The sequence below is a fragment of the Megascapheus bottae genome, chromosome 22 (assembly GCF_031878675.1).
Source record: "Megascapheus bottae isolate mThoBot1 chromosome 22, mThoBot2.hap1, whole genome shotgun sequence".
Lineage (NCBI taxonomy): Eukaryota > Metazoa > Chordata > Mammalia > Rodentia > Geomyidae > Megascapheus > Megascapheus bottae.
In genome coordinates this window covers 17159667-17187190 of record NC_143530.1, presented here as the reverse complement: position 1 = coordinate 17187190, position 27524 = coordinate 17159667, and the positions used below count along the sequence as shown (strand labels likewise).

The window sequence follows — 27524 nt, the reverse complement described above, 5'->3', positions numbered from 1 at the left end:
CTGTTTTGCCGGTTTTGCCGTTGGGACAGCAACAGCAAAGGCACGCGCTAAACTCAAATAGCAAGTTCATCTCCAGAGAGCCTGGAGGCCTGCCAGTTCTGAAAGGGCCACTAGGCGCAGAGGGTTGGGGGGTTGGCGCCTTGGGAGGTGTACCTAACCTGGCTATGGAGAAGCGGGAGCTGATGGCAACGCAGCCCGTGACAAGAAGGCCTAAGTCATTGGCATGTACAGTTAAGCCGCCCCCAGTGAGTGCCATTGAACTTGGAAGGTGGGGGACAAAACAAAACCCCCAAAGCTGAATGCCAAAGGCTCTTTGGAGCACTTAGGTGATTCACAAAAGTATTACGGAGAATAATTTCTGTTTCATGGACAATAAACTTAATTGGCTGCCACTTCCATCTCACCAGAGGACTGTGAGAACATCCATCTATCTATCTATCTATCTATCTATCTATCTATCTATCTATCTATCTATCTATCTATCTATCTCTGTAGATATTTCCTAAGAGAAAGAATGAAAACTTAAGAAATAATGGGTAGTCCTGTTAGGGGGCCTTTTGGATATTTTAAGGAAGGTAGAGTAATACTGAATTAAGATTGAAAACAAAGTTAAATTTGGAAACTCTTATTTTGGGAGAGCGTGCCTATAGGATATTAACAAGCAAATCTTGACCTCTAAGCTGCAAGCTTTCTCATATCTTCTAGCAAGGCTCTCCCAAGAATTCTAGGATGATTATATATCCAGAAATTTTAACGGGGCTATGTTAAAGTCTTAGCAAAGGAGGATCTTAGTCCCCTTCAAAACAAAAGATCCCTGCCTTAAAAACAAATGAAAAACCTGGGAAAAGGTGACACTATTCAAAAAGAAATACACTTGCTACCTGACTTATGTCACTGTAACCCCTCTGTATATCACCTTTACACTAACAACAATATATAGAAAAGAAAAAAAAAAAACTAAAGCATAACGGACTGGGGATGTGGCTCAAGTGATTCTAGTTCTGCAAGGCGACCTGGGATTCCAAATTTAAATATCACATAGGGGCCGGGAGTTTGCCCTAGTGGTAGAGTGCTTGCCTAACATGCACGAAGACCCGGGTTCGATTTCTTGGTACCACATACATAGAAAAAGCTGGAAGTGGTGCTGAGTCTCAAGTGGTAGAACTCTAGCCTTGAGAAAGTCCAAGGACAGTGCTCAGGCCCTGAGCCCAAGCCCAAGACTGGCAAAAAAAAAATTTAATACCACAAATCTTAAATTAAAAATGAACCAGCCAGGTGTCAATTCACAGTCCTAGCTTGCATTCAGAATCCTAGCTACTCAGGAGGCTGAGATCTGAGGATCACAGTTCAAAAATAGCCTGGACAGAAAAGTCTGTGAGATTATTTCTAATTACCAAAAAAAAGCCAGAAGTGGAGATGTGGCTCAATTAGTAGAACTCCATCTTAAGCACAAAAGATTAGGGATAGTGTCACACTGACCCTGGCAGCTCACTGGACAGTTACCAATATCAAACTAGGATACATAAGATTTCTTGAATATTGAATAAAATGCAAACTTATAAAATCAAAGGAAAACTAAATATTAAACTGAGTGGATGTTTGTCGTTTACTAACACGTTTAGTTGAATAATTTTGTTTCTTAGTAAAATACTAGTCATTATTGTTAGATAATTTTTCCTGTTATTTAATATTTTATAATATTAACCAATCTTTAAAAACAACATTAATATTCTCTAGCACTGAAGAATAATAACACCAGGTATAAGTAATACATTCAGGTAATTCCCTATAGCCAATCAAGAAATGATTGTATTGGTAATCAACAGTTCTCTTTACAGCTAACCATACTTTTAGAGAGGGTTGTGATGAGTTTTCAAGCACAGTATGTTGCCAAATCACTTTTATTTAATGCAATAACTACAGCAACATCAAAAGACTAGCATTAATCTGATGTCTTCCATTTATACAAATTGGACTGTATGAGAAGAAATTTTAGTGAGTAAAAAGCAAAATTTTTGTCTTTTGTGGATGTTACCCATTTTCCATCTATAAATTCAGCCAGTCATAGTACACTGAAAAAGAAATGCAATGTCCCACTGTAATCAGGCTGTGGAAAAGGAGGGATTAAAGTCAAATGAAATTGGCAACAATCAAGGCTTGATGATAAAGCTCCAAATGGGATAAAATTATATCTGATTACTCTCTATAGTGAGTGAATGAGGGCCAGAGAGATTAAGGGAGCAATCCTGCTTTAATGTAGCCTCTTATGCGAAAAGACAAAAAGAAGCAAAATACCTAGCTGTAAACAATAGCAAGTACCAGCAGGGAACCCACCAAATTCAAATATGAATGAACTCTGTGCACCAGGCTGGAGAGCCTTCCAATTTTGTTAAAACTACAGCACAAATTAAGAATTACAATTTATTGTGTGACCAATAATACACTTGCATCATAGCTAAAGCAAAGTTTTTTTAAAATAATTTACCATCATGAAAAGATGCTGAGATGATTATTCTAAATCATCTGGTGTGTTTTATTGTTTCCCTGTGTGTCCTACTGCAAAAATGAAAACTATCACTATTTTTAGAACTATGACAAAACCAAATTAAGAAAAACATGCTACTAAATGCAGGGACTTGCTGTTTGGGGTGGTAAGAATTGCATGTAAGAGCAGTCTCTCAGCACAAGGTTGGGTTGGTTTATTTAGGGAAAGGACAGCACTCACAAACACTGGTTCAAGGCCTAGAATGCTACCCAAGCTGACCCGGTAAAAACTCTGAAGATTTTCAGAGTTAGAGATTGACGAGAATGGCTCTAAGGATCTGGAAAATTTGAAAACATTACAAAATCAATACAAAACTTCCAGTGGTTGAGTCCTGTGCTCTTTGAGTAAATTGAGAAAACAAAAGTAACATTAGAAATGCACAATTGTATGGTTGTTGGGGGCAGGTAGATGCCTGTGTGTCTCAGATCCTACTCTGAAGACTTGTTCCTAGTAGCTTTTCATTCTGTTGTCAATGTTAATTCAAAGAAAAAGTAACTTCAATAACTTTGTTTTATCTATTTTTTTTTCAGTCTTGAGGCTGGAACTCAGGGCCTCAGCACTATCCTTGGGCTTTTTCCTCTACCACTTGAGCCACAGCACCACTTCTGGCTTTGATATGTATGTGATACAGAGGAATCGAACCCAGGTCTTCCTGCATGCTGGGCAAGCACTCTACCATTAGGCCAAAATCTCAGCCCCTTATTTACTCTGTTTTAATGGTTAATATTGTTTATAAGTGCAACTTCAGGAAAAATCCAAGGGGCAACTTTCTCAGCATAATGAAAACTCCACTCCTAGCACTATTGTCAATTAAGCATGTTTGGTCTGCCTTATTTTTTTCATCCGGGTGTACAACAGGGATAAGTAACAAAGAAGTATAAAATTAAGGATGGACTTTTGCTCATTTAATATTATGAGGTAAAGACATTTAAACCCAAACCAGAGGGTATGGTTGAGCCTGTAAGATTGGTGAAACAACAAAATACCCTGATTCCCTTCTATGATGTAAGCTCAACCCTTCCTTTGCTAAGAATTCATATTTCTTCTATTATTTCACAATCCTTCTGAAATTCTAAAACTTATCTAAACTAGGCCAAATTTTAATTTGTTCTCAAGATTTTTCTACACAGTATCTAGGATTGTACAGTGTCCAACCAAATTGACCAGTATTAACTAGTAATATGTGACCATTCTATGACACCTAAATAACTTGGTCCAGGGACTAAAATATAAATTTCTGTCTTTATTAAAATATAACAATTTATGGGGCCAGGAGCTTGGCCTACTGGTAAAGTGCTTGCGTAGCATGCATGAAGACCTGGGTTCAGTTCCTCGGTACCATATAGAAAAAGTAAAAAGCTGTACTGTGTCTCAAGTGGTAGAGCTCTGGCCTTGAGAAAACCTAAGGAGAGCACTCAGGCCCTGAGTTCAAGCCCTAGAACTGGCAAAAAGGTAAAATATAACAATATATTAGGTCACTCTGGCAATTTGTTCCCTCAAAAAGACTTATAGGATTTGCCATATGAGTGATTTCTCCCCTCACCACCATAGAAAAATAAAAATACCACATTAGATATTGTTCATATGAAGAATATGAACAAACTAGCCTATGAATAAGCACATAAACACAAATGTTATCAACATTATACATTGTCATAGAATTGCAAATTAAAAATATAATGAAGTCAGGTGCTATTGGCTCACCCTTGTAATCCTAGCTACTCAGGAGGCTCAGATATAAGTATTATGGTTCAAAGCTAACCAAGGCAGAGAGATCTGTGAGACTCAATCTCTAACCAGAAAAAAAAAAACTGGAAATGGAGGAGTGACTCAAGATGTAGAGTACCAGTCTTGAGCAAATTTAAAGGAATGCAAAAGCACAATTAAAGGTCCAAACCAGAGTATGAGACCTGGAGTTCAGCTCCAACATGAAAATGTAAAAAGTACATTCAGATAGCACATTTGAATGGCTTAATTCAAAACACAATACCACATGCTGATGAATTTGTGAGTACAAGAACTCATTCATTGCTGAGGGAGACAGCCATACTGGAAAATGTTTTGATACTTTCTAATAAAAACACTTTTTACAATATAATTCAGCAATTGTGTGCCTTGAACACAAATTTATATGTAAAACCCTGCACATGAATATTTATAGAAACTTGATTCATGATTTCTAAAACTTGGAAGCCATAAGATGCTCAAGGTGAATGAAGAAGTAAATAAACTCTACCAGACCCATACAAATGGAGTATTATGTATTGAGGTTTTATAAAAGCGAGGCCGGGCGTAATGGTGCATACCTATAATCCCAGCATCAGGAGGCTGAGGGGAGTAGAATAGCAAGATCAACCCATCAGGGTTACATACTGACACCGTTATTTTGAAAAAAACAAATAAATGAGGCATCAAAATAGAAAAGACACAAAGGAACTTGGAATATACATTTCTGGATGAAATAAGTCCGTCTGAAAAGAGTACATATTATATGATTTTAAGGATATGATTTGTTTCAGAAAAGCCCAAACAGCAGATCAACAGTAAAAGGACAAGTGGCTACCATATTGAAAGGATGGCAGAGGGATGAATTGATGGAACGTCTATGAGATTCTATGAGCTACCATTACCATGATAGCAAATCCAGATTAAGACTTCACAAGACGATAAGTTGAGGCTAATTTCAATTACTAAAATAGATACATAATTCCTAAAAAGAATAACATAAAATTAAATCAGCATTTACCATGATTTATGCTGAGTAGACAGGATTAAAGGAAATCAAGCATTTTATTAAGGACAAATATATTGTGAAAATATGTAGTTTATTCTTGGGATACTGGTATACTTGAACTCTTAAAACCTATCCACTCATTAAACAAGGATTACTAAGCACACACACTCTTGGCACTGGAAAACTGGTGTAAGAAACCAGTTGAATAAGTGTGGAAGGATTGTAATGGAGAGACAATGATGATGAGGAAACCTGTCTATCCAGTTTGCTTGTGCCAGAAACTTGCTATTCCCACAAACATAGAATTCCACCCTTAATCTTTGTACACATTCAGTGTCAATATTTTCCTAGGTTTATACCAGGATATGTTTTCTTGGTATTCAAAAATAATTCAATTTGTTGCCTTTCAGACCAAGAGTAATTAAGATGGGCATAAACATGGTCAAAGAACTTTATATACATGCATAAAATAGAGCAATGAAACTTGCTGATTGTGTGTGTGTGTGTGTGTGTGTGTGTGTGTGCGCTGGAATATAATTCAGTATTTGTGTTTTCAAGGCAGGTGCTGAGTCATACTCTCATTGCTGAAATTGCTTTAAGAAGGCAGAAGAACAAGGGGAGAATTCAAGGGGATACATTTGATCACGATATATTGTATGTATGTATAGAAATAACACAATTGAATTACTTTATACAAATATATGCTAATAAAATGTAACAAATTGTAATTAATACAGTTCAGTTTCATGATACCATTACTGGCAAATTATACTAGAGAGTAGATTTTGTGAGGAACATGAATTCTTTTCAAGTTTTAGATTCAAACTGAAAAATACAGACACGTTTTAGCAAGATATCTACCTTTAAATTATACAAACAGCCACACGTCGGTGGAGCACGCCTATAATTATAGCTACTCAGGAGGCTAAGGTCAGAGGATCACAATTCAAAGTCAGCCCAGGCAGAAAAGTCCCTGTGAGATTTTCATGAGGGTTGCAAACCTGGCTCAAGTGATCAAGCCCCTGCCTATCAAGAATAAGGCCTTAAGTTCAAGCCCCAGTTCTGCTTTCCTCAGGAAATCCACAACAACAACAACTACACAAATTCAAAAAAATAAAACTTTCTAAAGCAGAAGGTACTTCCCTTATGTTTGTTGGAGGATCCAATGAGTTAATAACATTCAAAAAGAGCTTGGTGCATACTAAATGCTATATAATCATTTGATAGTATTATAATCTATTCAGTGACAGTCCTTATACATACTTCAGCTCACATTTGTGTAAATAAGTATAGTTTCAAGTAAAACTTGGCACAATGAATTACTGGTTAAAGTCCAATGGAGTTTCAACCATTAACAGATATTGCCAAATTGCTCTTTTTTAGAGTCTGCGGTAATCTGTATGCTCCTTGCATTAGTCATCTTGGGGTGTTAAAACGATAATACCACTGACTTATTTGTTTTGCAAATGTGAAGGCTGGAAACTTGCAAGGCCAAAGTCTGAAGGATTTAGTTTTGGTAAGTGCTATTTTTCTGACTTATTCTAGTTCCTACATTCGATGACACAGAGAAAAAGGAGAAAGAATGGGGAGAAAGGAGGAGAGAGGGGAGGGAAATCAAGAGAGGGAAAAAGAGAATAAGAATGAAAACTGGTGCTGTTTTCTTCTCTTCTTTTGGTGATATTAGAATGTGAACTTAGGACCTTGAGCTTACCAGATATATTCTGTACCACTTGATAACGCTTGGGCTCCCCCCACCCCCATACTCCCCCACCACTGCATGTTTTGCACAAGCTAGTTACTGACCAAGTTCCTTCTACCTATGCCTCCTATGCAGAACAGGGATTTCAGGTGTGTGGATTATGCCTGGCTTGTTGGGTGAACTTTTTACTCAGATTGAACCATTGTCCTGCCAGTCTCCACCTCCTGACTATAATTACAGGTGTAAACCACAATTCCTGGCCTCACCTTCCATCCTCATGTCTTCATCTAAAATCTAATATCTGACTGGCCCCACCTCCAAAATGAACTTTTGAGGATACATTCAGGCCATACTTTCTATTGACAATATATGAGAATATATTTTTTGAACTTCTGGGTTTTTCAAGATTTTAAATCATTACAATCTTGAGGTAAAATTTATTAAATTTAAATTTTTCTTATAAAATAATTTGCTGCTTAAAATCCATTTGAATTATTTTATTTTCTTTATACAATTATCTACAGTTATTGACATTTTCACCTCTCCCCACCCCATGATTCTTAATTTAAAAAAATAGTTCTATATAGTATATATACTGTGTAAATAGAATTTCCTACTTCTAAATGGCAATTTTCAATTTTGTTTGATAAGATTTATTAATTTTGTTCACATAGATTCTGAGATTTTGGGGGAGGGGAATTGAGTAGAAATCATTTGCAACTCTACAAAATGTGTCTTTTCTCGTTGATATACCCTCCTTTACTTCTCTCTCTTTATCTCTGGATTGAACCCAGGGTTTTGTGCATACTAAAGAAGTCATATATAGCCTTTTTCTATTAGTCCAAGTTGGTCTGGAACTTGGCTTGCTGAGATTATAAGGCATGTATCACCACATTTGGGTGTTCAGTTCTCTCCTCTTCCACTCTTCCCACTTCCTAGCCCTATTCTTTCTCACTCCATGTTTCTCCTCTAATATTATTCTTTCTATCATTTGTTTTGGGGACTCAATGACAAAAACCAACTTTCAGTTATCAACCCTGTCTCCATTGCTTTCTTTCCGGCTTTTATCTCTCTGCCATCCACATCGAATATTTCTTGTTTACTACCTTTCAAATCTCTGACTCTTCCATCTCTAATACTCATTCAGCAAGTTTATTTTTGTTATTATATTCTTCAATTTTAAAATTCTATTTTTCCTTATGCCTTTTATTCATTTATTTGCTGAGAATTTTTGTTTCTCTATGGGTAAGAGTTGAGTTCCTAATCAATTTTTCACAAACTCTGATAAGTTAACACTTAACCCATTGCTGTTCTCCTGGGACTTCTCCATTTAGTCTTCCAGTCAGAAATCCAGCTTTAGTGATTCTGTTTTGTCCATTTTCCTATACTTGCTCCCGCATCTAAGCCAAGTAATTAGAAGACTGGAGGGGAAAAAAAAAATCAAAATAAGGGAATGGTCAGCAATGCAGTACAACTTAAATTCCAATCTTTCCTCTCAATTCTCTGATTCTTTTTTCAGAACGGTCAAATATAATTTTAATATAACCTGCCAGGTTATGCAGGTTTCATATAACCTGCATTCATTCAGAGAAAGAGAGTTGTGGTTGGGGCAAGGGGGGGAGAGTGTTAGGTGTGCTTATTCCAAAAATCACAGACATTGAAAAAAGAATTTTCCTGAATATTTGTATTTGTTGATGATGACAAAGTGACAAAACAAATTAATAAGGAGGAAAACACAGGGGCCGGGAGTTTGGCCTAGCATGCATGAAGACCCGGGTTCGATTCCTCAGTACCACATACATAGAAAAAAGTCAGAAGTGGTGCTGAGGCTCAAGTGGTAGATCTCTAGCCTTGAGAAAGTCCAAGGACAGTGCTCAGGCCCTGACCTCAAGCCCAGGACTGGGCAAAAAAAAAAAAAAAAAAAAAAGGAGGAAAACACAGTTTATTAACAATATGTAACACATATGGTATAAGAGAATCCTTGTGATAAGTTTCTCCCAACCCAAGGAATATTAGACTTTCACAGCATTGATTGATTGGTTTACTTACTCAGGACCTCATGTTTGTCAGCATGGTCTCTATTACTTAATTCACACTGTCAACTTTTTTTGCTTTAGGTAATTTTTTTCTTGTTGGTTTGGGGCCTGGACACTGTCCCTGAGCTCCTCAGCTCAAGACTAACACTCTATCACTCTGAGCCAACCTTGGTTTTCTAGTGGTTAATTGGAGATAAGAGTCTCACGGACTTTGGTGCTCAGTCTGGCTTTGAACCATGATCCTCAGATCTCAGCCTCCTGAGTAGCTGGGATTACAGGTGTGAGCCACCAGCTCCCAGCTACGTAAGATTTTTTGTGATACTGTCATTTGCTTGGTCTCCTTCAGAGTTTGGATTACAGATACCAATCAGCAGGTATCTTCTGATTTCTGTCCCATGAGGAGCAGGGATTATAGAGATAATCATCACAATCAAGTTAAAGTTAACCATCACTGCATTCAGCTACGCGCGTGTGTGTGTGTGTGTGTGTGTGTGTGTGTGTGTGTGTGTGTGTGTGTGTGTATTGGTATTACTTCAGAGCTTATTCTCAGCAAATTTCAATGTGTGAAATATATCATTAATAGGTGAAGAATATACTATATATTGACTTTCTAGAATATCTCTCTGAAACTTTGTACTCTTTGTTTTTACATCAAATGTACTTTATTTCATACACCAATATTGCATTAAAATCGAATCCCAAACTCTAGCTATAAGATATCATTTAAATAGGTTAATTAAGTTAGAGATAATTTTAATAATTCTTTACAGAATTACTACTGGTTGCTTTTCAGAATTCTCAGGTAACCCAGATCTCTCAATTATAAAGCTTTTTGTTTTTGTTAGGAGCGAGAAATGCTAGGGCCTGAAATCAGAGCTCTAACACTTGAGCCACATATGTCTCCAGTCCCACATTTCGCTACTTATTTTGGAGATGGAGTCTTACAGATTGTTCTGTCTGAGCTGGTTTCCAAACTATCATCTTCTAGGTCTCAGCATCCTGAGTAGCTAAAGCCATCAGTTCAAGCCCCTGGTACCCAGGAAAAGGCCAAAGCACAGTAACATCTCTCTTCTTCTTCTTCCTCTTCCTCTTCCTCTTCTTCTTCTTCTTCTTTTCCTTCTCCTTCTCCTTCTCCTTCTTCCTCTACCTCTTCCTCCTCTGCCCCTTCCTCTTCTCCCTTCTCCTCCTCACCTACACCTCCTCATCTTCCTCCTCTTATTCTTCATCTTTGTCTTTGCCATCACCATCTCATTAGTAGGAATTGAACTCAAGGCCTCATACTTGCTAGGCAGGTTTTCTAGCACTTGATCCCTGCCGCCAATCTGCAGTCACAATTTGTGTACTTACTTCATTAGACTTGTGTTTAGGATTACTTCACTCAACTTTTTCTGTCTTAATAATCTTTTGGATTGCTAAATTCCTCCTCTTAGAAGCTTCTGAGGAAGTATATTTTTAAGTGCTTTATTTTTCTAACAACTTCAATAAAACACTTGCAATTGTCTTGCGTACTAAGGAATTGCACATGAAAAAGCTGCAAGTCATGAATGGGTTTCTACAAAAACTTCCATGTGTCTGGAACGCAGTGAGAAAAGAGAGGGATGACAGGAGAGGTCAATCATGTCAAGATGGTGGATGTTATACAGACTTAAGCACAGTAGGGAAACTAAATGTGGTTCCTCTTATCCTAGATTCACTGGGAATGAATAAACTAGTAAGGAGCCTGGTCACATGTCCATCTCATACACTATGCTTCCAGTGGTGATAAAGATGACAGAGAAACAATGGAAAAAATGGGACCAAAACATAAACATTACATTTAGTCTGATGATGAATGATTGTGATGGGAATGGAGGAAATGTGGAACAGTAGAACATGGGAAAGTCTTGCAGATGGAATTTGCAGAAGAAATTATGATGGTAAATGAAGGTTGAGTAGGGAGGGGAAGTAGGAAAAGAGCAACTGCGGATATAGTTGATGGTATTAACACAAATGTGGTACTATAGTCAGAAGGGGCTTCGGGTATTCTTTTTTGTGGCCATATTAAAACTGTGATAGCCACCAGATTATCAAGGAGAGATGAATGCAGGTGAAGAGAAGGCACTTGTTTGGGAATGGAACCACCTAAGTCAGAGGAAGACTTGCAAGAAATGAGGACAGGCTGGCTCATCTTGGGAGTGAGTTTGAAACACAAGTTCAAGGATAGAGTTCTGACAGAAGTCAGAGAAAATATAAGGATTTAGTAAAAGGAAATGGGAATGAAAAACTCACAAAGCATGAGGAAAAAAAAGTCACACTTGACTGGTGCCTGACATGTGTACAAGAAATGGAAAGGGAGCAAATGGGTCTGGATGTGGTGGGAAGTCGGAAGATGGGGGACTGAAGCCAGCTTGGGAGACCTAGTCTCAACAGTGCCCCTAGAAAGATAGCACAGTGGTAAAGAACTTACCTAATATGTGGAGGCTTCTGAATTTACTCCTCAAAAGAAAAAAACTGGTAAAAGTTGCTTAACGTTGACAAATAAGACTAGGAAAGTGGCCACTGTATCTGCCAGCAGAAATGCTTTCTCTGGGGATGTTCTGTCTGAGTGGATTTACAAGAAAATTGGAGGTGAGGAAACAGAATGGAGGCATGTTGAGCCATCTGAGACCTTTTGTACAAAAGGACATAGAATCGTAGAGTTACATTTTCATAAAAAACACGACTTGCCAATTATATTAAACCAGAAAAATGATAGAAATTACTCAAGATAACCAAAATGTATAAAGTCTAGCTTCTATGTAAAAGTCACTTCAGAACTTGAACACTAGTGGCTCACATCTTTAATTCTAGCTGAAATTCCTAAGACCAGGGTTTAAAGCCAGTCTAAGCAGAACAGTCCATAGAGACTCCATCTCCAAAATAACCAGCAAAAATTATGATTGGAGGTGTGGCTTAAATGGCAAAATATCAGCAAGGCAAACAATCTGAGTCCTAAGCCCTAGGTTAAAACTCTGATTCCTATGAATGCAAACAGATGAAGTTGCAAAACTCATTTGCATTAAACAGGGGTATGGGTGAAAAGGAATGCAAAAGTGATGGAGATGAAAATAACTCTGGAAGACCCCAGAAGTTGGCTATTTGAATGAGGTGCTCATCTTGTTCAGATCCTTAGAAGGGGCACTGATTCTGATTGGAGGATCATGGAAAATATAAACAACCTCAGCTGAACATGAAGTATGAGAAAGATTTGATGAACTTGACCTGCTTATCAATAAAACCATAAAAATAAAGTTAAAAATTAAACCATTAAGCCAATGAAATCTTCATGGTTGCTTACATAGAGACTAAAGGTTTTGAGTAATCATTCCTGTCCAAGGGGTTTAGTCAAGTTGCAAAAAGTCAAGAGAAATTTATGTGAAAGGAATGAAGATTCTACATACTTCCTCCTTCAGGTTAGCTTTCAAACTTTTGCTTTTGATCTTCTGCTTTTGAGAGGTAGGCATGGGTCTTTCTTTGAGAACAGTTGACACTGATAATTTAAGATAGAGATTGTGAAGGAAAGAACATATCTCTTAATTATGAAACAATCCTGAAAATCATAGAGAGATGCTTTTTCATAAAAGGAAGGAAGGAAGGAAGGGAGGGAAGGAGTGAGAGAAGGAAAGAGGGAGAAAGGAAGGAAGAAAGGAAGGATGGAAGAAAGAAAGAAAGAAAGAAGGAAAGAAAGAAAGAAAGAAGATTAGACAAATAGAAAGAGAGAATTACCTGAAGCAATTACAGGTGACCAGTGATTTTCCACTGTCCATTTAAGGGCTTATTAGAATGAGACAATTCAGTGTAAGATTCATGTATTCAGCTTGTTTCTTTTGGACACATAAGTCCTTGCATCACATACAAGAAAGAATTCCAGAGGCAAAACATTCCAGCCACTTACTTGACAAATGTTTACTGAGTCCATGAATAAAGCCAATGAACTCTTCACCTTAGGTTCACTAGAAGAATTGTTATAGTTCTAGGGGAGATGTAGCCCTGAGAGCTTTGCCTTAATTCTCAGGACTTATATTATCTTTTCTATTCAATTTACTGTCCTAAAGTGTGAGCAGGAATGTAGCACATGGGTTAAATTTTTTAACAGTAGTATATTCAGTCCTTAACCACTCCATTTTGCCAATGAATACTAATTTGAACATCAATTTGCATTCCAATTTTTAATTTTCAGTCTCTCTCTCTCTCTCTCTCTCTCTCTCTCTCTCTCTCTCTCTCTCTCTCTCTCTCTCTCTCTCTCATTCTGTGTGTGTGTGTGTGTGTGTGTGTGCTTAAACTTGGGCCTAAACTCAGGGCCTAAACTCTTGAGCAGCTTTTTCACCCAAAACTGAAGGTAATTGACCTTTCCATGGTCATACAATCATTACTGACAGATCCAAGAATGGAGTCCATGTTACACAAAATATAGGAAACTCCCCACCTCCCTCCCTCCCCCCTCTCTTTCTCTCTCTCTCTGTATTTGTTTTTTTTTAACTCTTTTATTTAAGTGAATAAATGCCAGTCCCTTGTGAGCAGACAACCAATATGTCTACGGGAACAGATGTCAAGAATACAGAGCCAAATATTTCCATGGATGAAAACCGAAGCGTGACTCAAGAGCCATCTTCCAAGAAAGGTAAAATTGTGTCTAGAAATCTGGTCATGGAAATATCCCATTTCTATATCAACTCCACTTCCCTTTTGTGGGTACTCAGCATTCTTTTTACCACTGTCATTGCCAAGAATTCTAAATAGCTAGGAAACACTTTTGCTCCTACTCATGTGTTCTCTTAAGAAATCTTAAATCGGCATATTTGGAGATTAAAATAACAACTTTTCAAACTTCAATAGGAAACACAGAAACCATTTTTGTCTGATTCTAAGATCAGAGTTGGTCCCATTGAATCTTTTTGTTTACACTAAGAACAGGCTTTTTCTTCCCACCACATCATTGTCTTCCCTCCTTCCTCTCATCCATATTATAACTAGTGTGTCTGCTTCTCACTAGTCATTAGGAATAAATCCGGCTAACTGTGTCATTTGGTATCCAGCTTCAATTTTCCTCTAATTGTTCTGTTTCTCTGTGGCCTATACTCACTGGGAAAGGCTGGGGCCTCTGGATCAGACCTTGCTGGGACTTATGAAGATCCTCATGTTGCCAGATCCTAATGATGCCTTTTCTGCCAAGACTAATAAGACAATTCTAGGAGCGCCATACGAAATGTGAAGGAATGTCCCTTCCACACTGTGATAGAGTTCCACTCCTGGTGTTTTATTTTGCTCAACTTTGATTTTTGTGCATCAAAGGAATTACACTATTGCGTTCTTCCTTGAATCGGTGCCATTTCATTTCTACTCTCACCTTGCTCATGCTGGGAATGTGGGAAGTTCTCTCTTTGTGCCTACTATCACCAACTGCACACATTCTTCCAATTCCTGATGGACAATAAAACTAACTACAAAACATCTCCCCTCCCTGTATTTCTGCAACACAGTTAGAGGTCAATTGTGTCCCTCTTCTTGATTATAAGAGGGCTGGGAAGAAAACTTCTTGATTATAAAATTTTATGCACCATCCTCCTCTTAGGGCTTTGTTCAGTCCGACACTGGCTGGCCATCATCTTGCAGCTCTGTAATTTTTCAAATTCTGCACAACAAATGGGCTTGAGCATCGCTATCACAGCTATGGTAAACAATACAGCCACGAGCAGCCAACCCAATGCCTCCACAGAAAGACCCCCCACAGACTATTCCCAGGACTACTGGAATGAAACGCTAGAGGAATTTAAGCCATTGGTAAGTTGCATGAGACTGAAGTCTGAATGGAATGGGTTTGCCTGAAAGGGCTATCTTATGAAGAAATTCAATGCATTTATCTGGCAAATGCTTATTGAGTATATACTATGTGCACAAGAGTGTCTAAGGAGATTTCATCTCTGCTCAGTTTCTGTGACTTTAAGACTAGGCTAAAATAGTTTACCATTAAGTGGAAATAAACTCTTCCCCCATGATGATGAGAATTGCCACAAACCAAGCCTCACAGATGATGTCTATGCTCTCTCTTTTATTTGATACATTTCATTGGCTTGTTTATAATGTTTCCTTCCTTATCAGCTTTTTTCCCCTCGGCAAGCTTTCAGATGTTAATTGGTCAATTATTTGTGCAAGATGACAGGAGTGTGTTGAGCATATATTGATGTCAATGTTTTTTTCTTTTATGAAATTGGTAGATTGGAGGAATTGGAGAACAGTTTAAAAGAAAGAGAATTACTGATTACTGCATTTCTTCTCAAGTCTTTACTATACGGTCCACTTTCTGATCAAAGATACTACGGTTCTCCTTGTCATCCAGGCCCCTACTTATGACTGGAATCCAGAAATCCAGGGAATCATCCTGAGTGCTCTCAGTTATGGCTCATTATTGGCTCCAATCCCTATTGGATATGTGTCTGGAATATTTGGAGCCAAGTATATTGTTGGTGCTGGCTTGGTGATCTCCTCAGTCCTGACCCTCTTCCTTCCACTGGCGGCTGATGTTGGAGTAGCTTTGTTTGTTGCTCTTCGGGTTATCCAAGGCACAGCCCAGGTACTAACATGTTTTCCAAGTAAAAAATGGAATATACCTTCCAAAGTTATCTCATGTATCTAAGATTGAAAAATTTCCCCCAGGTTTTGGTATCAACAGGTCAGTATTCAATTTGGGTCAAATGGGCTCCGCCAATGGAAAGGAGTCAACTCACTGCCATTGCTGCATCAGGTAATTTAAATCCTAATCTCACCTTCTATGAATTGTTCACAAGTACTTACCAATGGTCTATCAAGAGAATTAAAACCTTATATTGCAATTACTCTGTCTTCATAGTCCTTGCTGTAAAGTACTACCCTAATCTCTCTTTCTTGATCAAAACTGAATGCTGGCCATACATCAAACTTTCATGAGTTTCACACACATTCATTTCTTTTAAAACCCCATAGAATCCTAATAAGCCAGCTAAAAAATGAAGACACAGCAGAAGTAATTCAAGGTATAAATAGACAAATAATTGTCTGAGATTAAAGAGCTACTGAATAAAGGAATAGAATTCGCACCTGGGTGGTCTGAGTTGAAGCTCATACTTTCAGTCACCATGCAACCTATCTTTGTAGAGAGAAAACAGAACACTGTGACTGGCTCTTTTACCTAGAACATCTTTGTATCTTTTCTTCAGGGTCACTGCTGGGAACTTTCATTGTTCTCCTTTCTGGTGGCTTCATCTGCGAGGTCATAGGATGGCCTTATATCTTCTATATCTTTGGTGAGCTTTTCAAGTCTCAGAATTTGATTTTTATGACAAAGGATGCTAGGCATAATTTCTGTAATGCAACTTATCTATAATTAAGTAAATCCTAATAAATATGGATGCTGTGAATCTTGCTGGCTTACAAAAGAGCATTTAAGTGTTAGTAGTCATATATATATAGCTATAATAATCTTGTGACTTTAAAGACAAAATAATATTCCTTATGGCTTCTAAATAGAACCCCACAGGCTTTAAGGGCAATATCTTAAATAAAATGCTGAAAATGTTATCTCAGAAAGACCATATTTTTGGTCAGATCTATTTAATAAATTCTTTAAAAAAAAATAAAAATCTTGCTGGGAACTGGTAGTTCATGCCTGTAATCCTAGCTACTTAAGAGGCTGAGATCTGAAGATCACAGTTCAAAGCCAGCCCAGGCACGAGTATCCCTTAAACTCTTATCTCCGATTAACCCCCTAAAAACTCAAAGTGGTGCTGTGGCTCAAAGTGGTAAAGTGCTAACCTTGAGCTGAAGAGTTCAGGGACAGCTCCCAGGCCTAGAATTCAAGCCCCACAACCAATCCAAAAAAAATCTCTAATTTTTCTCTTATTATTATTACTATTACTATTATTATTATAAAAGCCAACAACTAGAAGAGTATATAAATGTGACTACATCGTAGATAAAGTACTGTTTGGACAGGAGAGTTAGCCAGTTGTTTCTTCAGGATAAGGCAGATAATAAGTGGCTTTTTATTTTGAGAAATTGAGAGCATATGCAGCATAAGATCTCACTATTTGTTTAATTGCTATTAACATTCTCCAACCCCAGTGTTCGGCAAAGGGGGCTTTTATATTCATCTCTCCACATTTCTCCTTTCTTTCTTTCTTTCTTTCTTTCTTTCTTTCTTTCTTTCTTCTCTTTCTTTCCTTCCTTCCTTCCTTCCTTTCTTTCTTTCTTCCTTCCTTTCTTTCTTTCTTTCTTTCTTTCTTTCTTTCTTTCTTTCTTTCTTTCTTTCTTTCTTCCTTCCTTCCTTCCTTCCTTTCTTTCTTCCAGTCCTGGGACTTGAACTCAAGGCCTAGAAGTTGTCCCTGAGTTTTGTTTTATGTTTTTTTTTTCCCCCCGCAAGCCTAGTTCCTACCACTTGAGCTCTATTTCTGACGTTTTGGTAATTCTTAGAGATAAAAGTCTATGAACTCTCCTACTAGCTAGTTTCAGTCTGTGACCCTCAGATCTTAGTCCTGAGTAGCCAGGATAACAGGCATGAGCCACCAGCACCCAACTTTTCCCGTTTGATTCATTTCTTTGGTAGTAAAATTGTAATTTTTTATTATCTATTCTCAAAATTCAGCAAATGTCATATCTGCTTGTGGAAAATGTGTAAATGACAAGCTAATCAAGTAAAGAGAACTCTTAAGATTTTCTTAAGATTCCCAATTGGGTAATTTTAAGATGAGCCACACTGTTACCCAATAATGATACTATTGAGTTCCCCAAACCTGTAGTTATGTTAAGATTTCTTTGCTAAGGACTAATTATATGCCTAAAAATTATTAGAGCAATCCATCGCCTATACAATTTGCTGCATCAGAAATTTAAGCTTCAGGTGGTTTACTGGCCTTGAGTGAAAAAGCCAAGTGAGAGTGTGATGCCCTGAGTTCAAGCCCCAGTCCTGGCCTGTAGCAATACCCTGCCTCAAAAATAAATGAATGAATGAATGAATGAATGAATGTATTGCTGTCAACTCACGTGCTTGAAAAAGATTAGAAAAAGGCATGGAAAGGTTTAAGAATAAAAGGGCTTCATAAGGCTAGCAAGAAGTGTTAGAATCTGTACTTGAACAGTGAGAGTGATTTCAAGTACAAGAGGCAACCACACTAATAACTTGTAACAATGTAGTGTAGCTTCAACATGATACTCCTTAATACCTCCCAAAGCTCAGTGGTTTCAAATAGCAACACTCATTTCCATGGTTCTGTGGGACAGCTAGGTGGTTTTGCTCTCTGTGTTTCTCATCTGCCTGCAACAATGAAATAGCTAGACTGCAGTCTTGCCAGGAAGATTTCCAAGAAACATGTGTAAAAAGATAATAGCCCTTCATGTCTGGGTAGGGAACTGCCCTCAGGCCACTGGCAAAAGCAAGTAACATGGCCAATACCAAAGAAGTCAAGTGGTAGGGAATATACACTTAGGATAGTACCATACCAGAAGGGTGCATGCAGGCAAGGGCAGAGTATGTCAGCCATAGGAATCCACTGCTAACCAGATCTTCTTTTCCTAGGTGGAATTGGCTGTGCCTGTTGCCTTCTCTGGCTTCCTATTGTTTATAATGACCCCAGGAAACATCCCTTTATCAGCTCTAGTGAGAAGAGTTATATCATGAATTCACTGACTCAACAGGTACATTGAGGAATTCCTCTGCCATTTCTCATATCTGTCTAGGCATCTCTGAAATAACAAGTGTAGTAAAAGTGAGATTGCGTTTTCTGATGGGATTGAGGGAAAGGATATTAACATGTGTTTTCTTCTAGGATAGCTCGCTAGACTGGTTTCTTCCCATTAAGGCTATGGTCAAATCCCTACCACTTTGGGCCATTGTAGTCTCCTATTTCTGTGTTTACTGGCAGTATTCTACTGTGATGGCATACACACCTACATATTTCAACTCTGTACTTGAAGCCAATGTCAGAGATGTAAGTATGGAGAAAGCTTATTCTGTTCTTTTGTTTAAATGCTTCATTTAAACAAAATGTGTCTCTCTCACAGTCATAAAATCAGGGTATTAAGTCCTGGAACTCCAATAATAAATGCAAGCTGAGATGGTGCTAGTGGCTCATGCCTGTAAGCCTAGCTATTTGGGAGCCAGAAGTGGAGCTGTGGCTCAAGTAGCAGAGTACCAGGTATGCGTGACAAAAGCTAAGGAATAATGTCCAGGGTCTGAGTTCAAGCTCTGGTACTAGAACAAAAATCAAAAAAAAGAAAAGAAGGAAGAAATGAGGAAGGAAGGAAGGAGGGAGGGAAGGAGTGAGTAAAAGAAAGGAAGAAAGGAAGACGATACAGACGATACAAGCTGGTTAACTTGGATTCTGGTAGCTCTCAATGTAGTTTACTGCTTATTTGATCCAAGATACGTAGATCTAGGTCAGATATTTACAGAATCTTATATTTTTATAGCCAATTTTTTTTTGGTCAGTCCTGGGCTTGAGCTCAGGGCCTGAGCACTTTCCTTGGGCTTTCTCAAGGCTGGAGTTCGACCATTTGAGCCTCAGCACCACTTCTTGTTTATTTTCTATGTATGTGGTACGGAGGAATCAAACCCTGGCCTTCCTGCATGCTAGGCAAGCACAATAGGCCAAACTCCCGGTCCAAAAGTTGAGCCACATTTTTTTTTCGCCAGTCCTGGGCTTGAGCTCAGGGCCTGAGCCCTGTCCTTGGACTTTCTCAAGGCCAGAGCTCTACCACTTGAGCCTCAGTACCACTTCTGGCTGAGGAATCAATCCCGGGCCTTTGTGTATGCTAGGCAATCACTCTTCCACTCGGCCAAACTCCCGGCCCCTTTTGGCAAAATTTTATACTCAATCCAATCAATATTTGCAAACAACACTCCTCTGATGTAAAGAATAAAGAACTAGCAAAGTAAATTCTGCCTTGGGAGAAAACTGTGATAGAGATGCATAAACAACATATGTTGGGAATAAAAATATTAATAAGATATGAAGTTCTATGCAGAGCTTATAAAAATCCATGGATAGTTTTTGAAAAAAAATCTATTCAAGCTGGACACGGTGGCTCACGCCTGTAATCCTAGCTACTCAGGAGGCTGAGATCTGAGGATCAAGGTTCAAAGCCAGCCTGGGCACAAAAGGACCCCAGATTCTTATCTCCAATTAACCTCTAGAAAATGGGAAGTAGAGCTTGGCTCAAGGGTAGGGTGGTAGCCTTGAGTGCCCAGGCCAAGTTCAAGCCCCATGACCCACACATACAAAAAAAAAGTCTTGTTCAAGTATACCATATAGAAAGAAAAATATACACAGGTTTACAGCTGTCTGGATTATTACAAAATGATCAGATGACTAAGTGACTACCAGGAATCTTCAATGGCTGTTATTTGGCTGACTTAAAAATCACAGAGTAGCTATACCAGTGGCTCATGCTTGTAATTCTAGTTATCTCAGAAAGCTAAGATCTGAGGCTGAAAGTCAAAGCTAACTCAGGCAGGAAAGTCTGTGAGATTCTATCTCCAATTAACTACCCAAGATCCAGAAGTACAGCTATAGCTCAATTGGTAGAGCATTAGCCTTGAGCAAAAAAGCTCAGGGACCGTGCCCAGGCCCTGCAATCAAACTCCAAGACCAGCAGTCTATAGCAGATGCCTGTTAGTGAAAGACCATTACATTGCCATTATAAGCAAAACCTAAATGCTTAGAGAGCCATCATCTCAAATTGAGGGCACTTTAAGTAAGATGTACTAAGTGAACTAATGGAAAACTGACTTTCTTAGCAGTGGTAAGAGTGTGGGGAACAGGAGTGCAAGCAGATTGGAGACAAGAACATCAGAAAGCCCAAAGAGGGATTGGATCTCTATTCCCTTGAAGAAGTAGATGGTTGAAAGCAGGCAAAGAAAAGGGAATGAGGAAAGGAAGGACTGGCAAAAGGCTTAAGCCTGACTGTGAGGCTGGGTAAAAAGATGAATGCTGAAGAAGAAAGTAGAGGATAAGAGATGGAAAGACAAGTATGACCAGATAGCAGAACTTGTCAGGTTGGAAAACCTAGACTCTACTCTTTGCATTAAGTCAGATAAAACCTTGATATCCTTGATATCCTACTCAACCACTTGAACCAGAAAGCACCAATTTCTTTCCATTACAGGAAGGATTTGTACCACAAAGGATGATCTCTTTTCATTTTCTCGAGCACATTTTTAACTTAGAGGTTAAATGATCATAAGAATTATAAAATACTTTTAAGGATTATGTAAATTTTGACTTTATAAAACCATGTAAATAATGAAATTTCTTACTCCCATTTCCCAGTTTCCTTATGTGTTTTTTTTGGGGGGGGCGGGGGATATTATTTGTTGTTGTTGTTGCTTGTTTGTGGGGTTTTTTTTTGCCAGTCATATTGTTTGAACTCAGGGTTTGGGCGCTGTCCTTGAGCCTCTTTTTACTCAAGTGCTCTACCACTTGAGCCACAGAGCCCCATTTCCAGTTTTTGAGTAGTTAATTGGAGATGAGTCTCATGGGGACTTTTCTGCCTGGGCTGGCTTCAAACCTCCATCCTGAGATTTCAGCCCTCTGAGTAGCTAAGTTTACAGGTGTGAGCCACTAGCACCTGGCCATTATTTGTTTCCTTCTTCAACCTTTGAGCAAAGCAGCAGTAGAAACTTTGCTCCTTTGCTCCTTCACAACTGCTTCTGTGGAGTAAATAGCTCCCCATGAAATTGCTGTGTCCATGGGTAAATGCCCCATAAATGTTCATATTTACTGTTAAATTGCTCTCGATAGGAAACCAATAACGTTTATGAGTACCAGGTACCCTAAAGTGGAGTTTTGCTAGTTTGGTCCATGACGATAGTATGAACAAATAGTATCCCTATTTGTTTTATTATGGGTGAGTTGGGTAACTTTAAACACATCCAGGGGCTACTAATGTTTGCTATATATAAAAATTATTTACATCCTCTACCTTTCTATTGGGTTAAGGTCTTTTTTAATGTCTATGTCTATATGAAAAAGGGCATTCATCTTGTTGTTTTTCTTCAGGAAGGAAATTTTGTTTTTTTCCCAAGGCCAGCCTCAGATTCTGTACTTTCTAACTATGGCTTCCCATGTCAATCAAGATAGGATAAGAAATCAGGGCTAGTACACATGGCATATTGGTTGATATGGGAATCTTACCTTATTTTTCATGATTAGGCCTTGAACAAGATCATTCCAATTTTTATTTTCTAAGCAGCTTAGATTTGGGTATACATAAGCCACTGTGCCTGGCTTAAAATTATTTTACAGCAATAACAATAAAAGTTATATACATATTTCTCCCCAGGCACTAACATGAAAACCCATAAATATGTACACTCTATCCTGGGCAGTCTATGTTATAGATGGCTCCGTGCATTCACTTTCTTTCTGATTCTCAGAGTGGGATCCTGTCAGCCTTGCCATTTTGTGTTGCCTGTGTCTGCGTTATCGTTGGAGGTCTATTGGCAGATTTTCTTTCCTCTAGAAAAATCCTCAGACTTGTCACGATCAGGAAACTCTTCACTGCTATAGGTAAATGTTTAAGCTGAATTCAGGGGTGGATGTAGGAAGCTCCAGAACCTCTTATTTATTGTGCTTGTCCTTCTGCCCTAGGAGTTCTAGCCTCTTCTGTGATCTTCTTGATTCTGCCTTGGGTCAAAGACAGCTTCAGTACCACCGTGGTTCTCTTTACATTGTCTTCTGCTGTCAACAGCCTCTCTGATTCAGGAGTCCTTGTTAACTTCCTAGATGTTGCTCCTCGGTAGGGATCCCTTGATCTCTTCCTCACAATAGCTCTGTTCAGATCCTGTGGCCCTGAAAACTGCTCTGCAACAAGGGTAAAAGGTGGTAGGTACAACATGTCACATCAGTCCAACATCCAAGTAATTCCTGGAAATTACCCTAAGCTGGTCTACCCATTATGAACTTACTGTCTCCAGAAGCAAACAAGAGTAGCCTGTGGCCATGTTGACAGCTCAGTAGAGGAGACACATAGTTCTCTGTTTGAACAAATACAATAGTTACACAAAGTGTATTACGCCTATGTAAGACATATCTCTGTGATACAGGTTAATTAGCAGAGATGACTGAGACTCTCACATAGAACTTAGAACTATGTGAGAACTCTCACATAGGTCCCATCCCAGTCCACAGGACATACTTCATCTTCAGACAGTGAACTACCAAGATAGGAGGAAGATACTTTGATTTCAGGGAGATAGCATCTCATCCAATGATAGGGGTTTTACATAGAAAAAAAAAGGAGACTTTAGGGCTGAGAGTTTGGCCTAGTGGTAGAGTGCTTGCCTAGCATACACAAAGACCTGGGTTCAATTCCTGGGTATCACATATATAGAAAAAGCCAGAAGTGGTGCTGTGGCTTAAGTGGTAGAGCATTAGATTTGAGAAATCCCAAGGTGCTCATGCCCTGAGTTCAAGCCCAGGACTAGCAAAACAAAACAAAACAAAACAAAACAACAACAACAACAAACAGAGAGAGAGGAGAGAGAGAGAGAGAGAGAGAGAGAGAGAGAGAGAGAGAGAGAGAGAGAGAGAGAGAGAGAGAGAGAGAGACTTTAAAATACAGACTTTAGCAGGCCGGGAGTTTAGCCTAGTGGTGGAGTGCTTGCCTAGCATGCACGAAGACCCAGGTTCAATTCCTTGGTAGCACATACATAGAAAAAGCCGGAAGCGGTATTGTGGTTCAAGTGGTAGAGCTGTAGCCTTGAAAAAGCCCAAGGACAGTGCTCAGGCCCTGAGCTCAAGCCCCAGGACTGGCAGTAAACAAACAATAAAAATAAAATAGAGACTTTAAAATAGAACCAGAGGATCAGGGTCAAGATCAGGAACAAAGAAACCACACAAACGAAGTGCAAACCACTAATCTTCACTTGTATATGCCATGTTGACAAGTTAATACAGGCCAGCCCTTGAAAAGCTCAAGATCTTGCACAAGATTATACAAATTGGTAGTGTACTTCATGCAGGCTTTCATAAGAGCAAACACAATTCCAAGCAGCCCCAGATATAAGTACAGATGTACAACAGAACACAATTCCAAGCAGCCCCAGAGATAAGTACAGATGTACAACAAAGAGAGATCAACCCCTTTGTTTACATGGGACTATTCTCTCCTCCCTCAGGTATGGTGGCTTTCTCAGGGGACTAATGCAAACCTTTGCTTATATATCTGGAGCTATCTCTCCTACTGTTAATGGACTTCTCATTAGTCAGGTGAGGATAAATGTTCTGATGAATATTTTACAAATGAAAGGAATGCACAAATGTGGTAGGTCTTTTTCTCTGGCAGAATAGATATAAAACCAGGAACAGAAAGTGCAGTTGCAGAAAGGCAACAAAGAATTTAACCAAGAGAAGTGAAGGACACTCAGAAGAGTGAGCAGAGGACCTGGAAATCAGTTCTCTGCCATGTGTCCAGGGACTGGCTATTTTGTATTGTCTTTCCCTCACTTTTCCTCCTTTCTTGAGGATATGTTCAGATTGTGATTGGCTTGTTTATAATAGGCAAGACCCTCCCTTGGCTGTTGCCACAGGATGACAAGCTGTAGCAGGGCTGACCTGAGTTATGGCAAGAGCCAAGGGTGACGAGCAGCAGTTGGCAGGGGAAAGCTAGCCTGAACTGGATGGTTCATAATTTCCTGCAAAACCTACAGAGGGTAACAGAGGGTTCGTTTTTCAAAACTCACGAGTCTTGAACACTGAACATGGCTTCATTTCCAGATTAGTGTATGCAAATCAATTACCACCTGCTTGGTGAGGTTATTCCTCACCAAAAAATTCATATGAATTTTAGGCAGAAATAAATGTATTTTCTAATAATATTCATGACATTTGTTCTATAGTATAGAGTAGCCTGCTATCATGGTTAGCATGTAACTGGGAGATTTGGTTTTTCAACATGTAAGATTTTCAGTGTTGAAACCTCAAAAATCAGGTATGATGCTACATGCTTATCTTCCTTGCACTCAGGAAGTGAAGACTGGAGGATCTCAAGTTCGAGGTCACCCTGAACTACATAGTGAGATCTAATCTAAAAAAAAATTCAATTAAAAAAAAAAGTTAAACCCTGAGGGCTAGGAATGTAGCTTCGTAGAAGAGCAATTGCCTGTACAAAACTCTGTGTTTAATACCAAGTAAAACAAAAAATGCCAAGGAAACCATGATGTTCTGGTCACTGTATAAAGAAATCCAACAAGTATTTGCAGCATGGACCAGCAAGATGCTGAATGAATGACAAAGCAAAGGAGCAACTGCTTCTCACACAGTTTCTCATGAGTGATCATATAGAAACTCATCTCACCAATGTTGCTTGCCTAGTGTTTCTATATCTGTTCACCCTTCTGTCCTAGCAAACACATATAAAATAGTCCAAGTAAGCTGAAAGTGCTGCTGCAAGCTTTTATCACATTTCTTGAGAGACTGAAGAAGGTAAATTTTTTAAATTGAGGTTATAGCTAGTCTGGAATACATGGTGAGATCCTATCTCAAAAAAATAATTAATTAATACAATCAAATAAAGATAAACTTGACAACTTGAGGATTCCCTAAGAGTCTTATTAATATAAACTCTACATGAAGAAAGACACTGATAACATTCCCATTCTTTAACTTTTCTGTGCCTTTCTGCCAAGAAGTTAGGAAAATGATTGAGAATAACAAAATAACAGTGTTTTTTTTAAGCAAATAAAAATCAAGTCTATTCTGTGTGTGTGTGTGTGTGTGTGTGTGTGTGTGTGTGTGTGTATACTGGGGCTTGAACTCAAAACCTAGTCACTGTCCCTTAGCTTTCTTGCTAAAGGATGGCATTCTACCACAGTTCCATTTCTGGTGTTTTGGTGATTAATTGGAGATAAAGATCTCAGACTTCCCATCTAAGCCTGTTTTTGAACCACAATCCTCAGATTTCTGCCTCCTGAGTACTTGGAAGAGTTGACAGGCATTAATGTCCCTTCCATTTTTTGTTTTTGAACCATCAATTCCTTTCTAGCCACTGACTAACACAGTGAGGTAAGGGCCACTTAAAGTGGAAATACTCTAACCTTGCTTTTCCTGCCACATGATTAATAGACTTGTTCATTCAAAAAGTATCAAATTCATATTTATGGAATTTGTTTAATAGGTATTCAATTTGTATTGAATGTTAACAAGCATAATTCATTTTTAAGCAAATAAACAATTCCTCTTTTTGTGATACTATTAAAGGAAAGAAATTGGTAGAAAACTAACATAAAATCCATGGTATCGCGAATTGGCAGTGAGTACAACGTGAATAGGGCACATTAAGGGAGTAGAATTTTAATTTAATAGGGTTGACACAAGGGTCTCTTAGAAAAGGTAACATTTAAGCAAAGACTAGAAGGATATGAGCCAATGGTGTCCCACATGAGGAGAATTCCAGCAGCACTAACTGCCCATGTACTGGCCTTATGATAGAAATGAATCTGCACATTCTAGAAAGCTCATCAGCCTGGGTTGAATTGCAGGACATGGAATCATACAAAGCCTTTGTGAACCAGGTAAGACAAGAACTGGGTGATTTTACTAACTGGTAATTTTCTTCCTCCAGGATTCAGAGTGGGGTTGGAGAAATGTCTTCATAGTTGGAGTTGTGATTAATATATCAGGCCTGATCTTCTACCTCATCTTCGGCCAAGCAGAAGTACAACACTGGGCTGAAGAGCAAACAAGCACCCACTTCTGAGTAAACAAAGTGACGTGTGAAATCTGGTGCTTACTTCATTATTTTCCATCACACACTTTCCTTATTTGTACCTGTTTGACTGATTAGCCACTTAATTGAAATTGGCTTTGTTCCTAGTATCTCAAAGACCTTGGTTGTGTAATACTGAAGATTTTTTACCATGCCTAGAGATTTCACGGGGATGAGGAAATCTAGTTGCTTCAGTGAGCTCCTTAAAGCACAAGTTGGTCAGAATTTCTCTGCATCCTCCATTCTTTCCTTTTATCCTGGTAAAAGCAGCAAAAGCTGGAGAACAATTTGTCACCAGAGCAAGAGGAAGGTAGAAACACAAAAGTGAGGGCTGCAAGCTATGAGTGGAGTGGTATCCTTCTCCAAACAACATAATGATGAAACCTGAGAGATATTATTCTTTAAAATCTCACCATAGAAAAGCATAGTATGCATATATGAAGTCCCAGAGGCCAGAACAAGTTAAATTGTTCTCATGTCAAATGAGAACTATTAGAAGATTATTCTGAGGTTTGGGGTAGGCAGAAAAGGAGCAAAGAACAACAAAGAATAAATATCATCACAATGAAAGTTCCTTTAGTGAATACAAGTGAGCTAGTAGACTTTAACTGTTACAAAGAGCTTGCTGGTGTTTTGTTGTTGTTGCTGCTGCTGTTTTATTTTTAATAGATGCTGGGTTTGAATCTATAACATCTGTACCACTCACTGACTCTGGAATCAGCTCTTTCACATCCCCCTTTGTTCTTCCCTCTTGAC

General features: G+C 38.6%; 1 protein-coding gene across 8 annotated transcripts; it reads left to right on the top strand.

The window, feature by feature from the left end:
* The first annotated feature begins 68 nt into the window (after positions 1–68).
* Slc17a4 (solute carrier family 17 member 4) lies at positions 69–27524 on the top strand. 8 transcript variants are annotated; one of them, XM_090356279.1, is made up of 15 exons: positions 69–245; positions 5838–5933; positions 6663–6795; positions 13332–13371; positions 13554–13653; positions 14605–14813; positions 15370–15603; positions 15687–15774; positions 16226–16312; positions 18580–18698; positions 18830–18991; positions 22438–22570; positions 22652–22799; positions 24181–24271; positions 26625–27524. In XM_090356279.1, exons 5-15 carry the CDS (start codon positions 13563–13565, stop codon positions 26757–26759), a joined length of 1497 nt encoding a protein of 498 aa, XP_090212405.1. In that variant the 5' UTR covers positions 69–245; positions 5838–5933; positions 6663–6795; positions 13332–13371; positions 13554–13562; the 3' UTR covers positions 26760–27524. The 8 variants fall into 8 exon arrangements, 7 of the variants coding, with proteins under 7 accessions (XP_090212405.1, XP_090212399.1, XP_090212402.1 ...); XM_090356273.1 differs by having other exon boundaries at positions 70–245; positions 13526–13653; XM_090356276.1 differs by lacking the exon at positions 13332–13371 and having other exon boundaries at positions 70–245; positions 5842–5933; positions 13526–13653.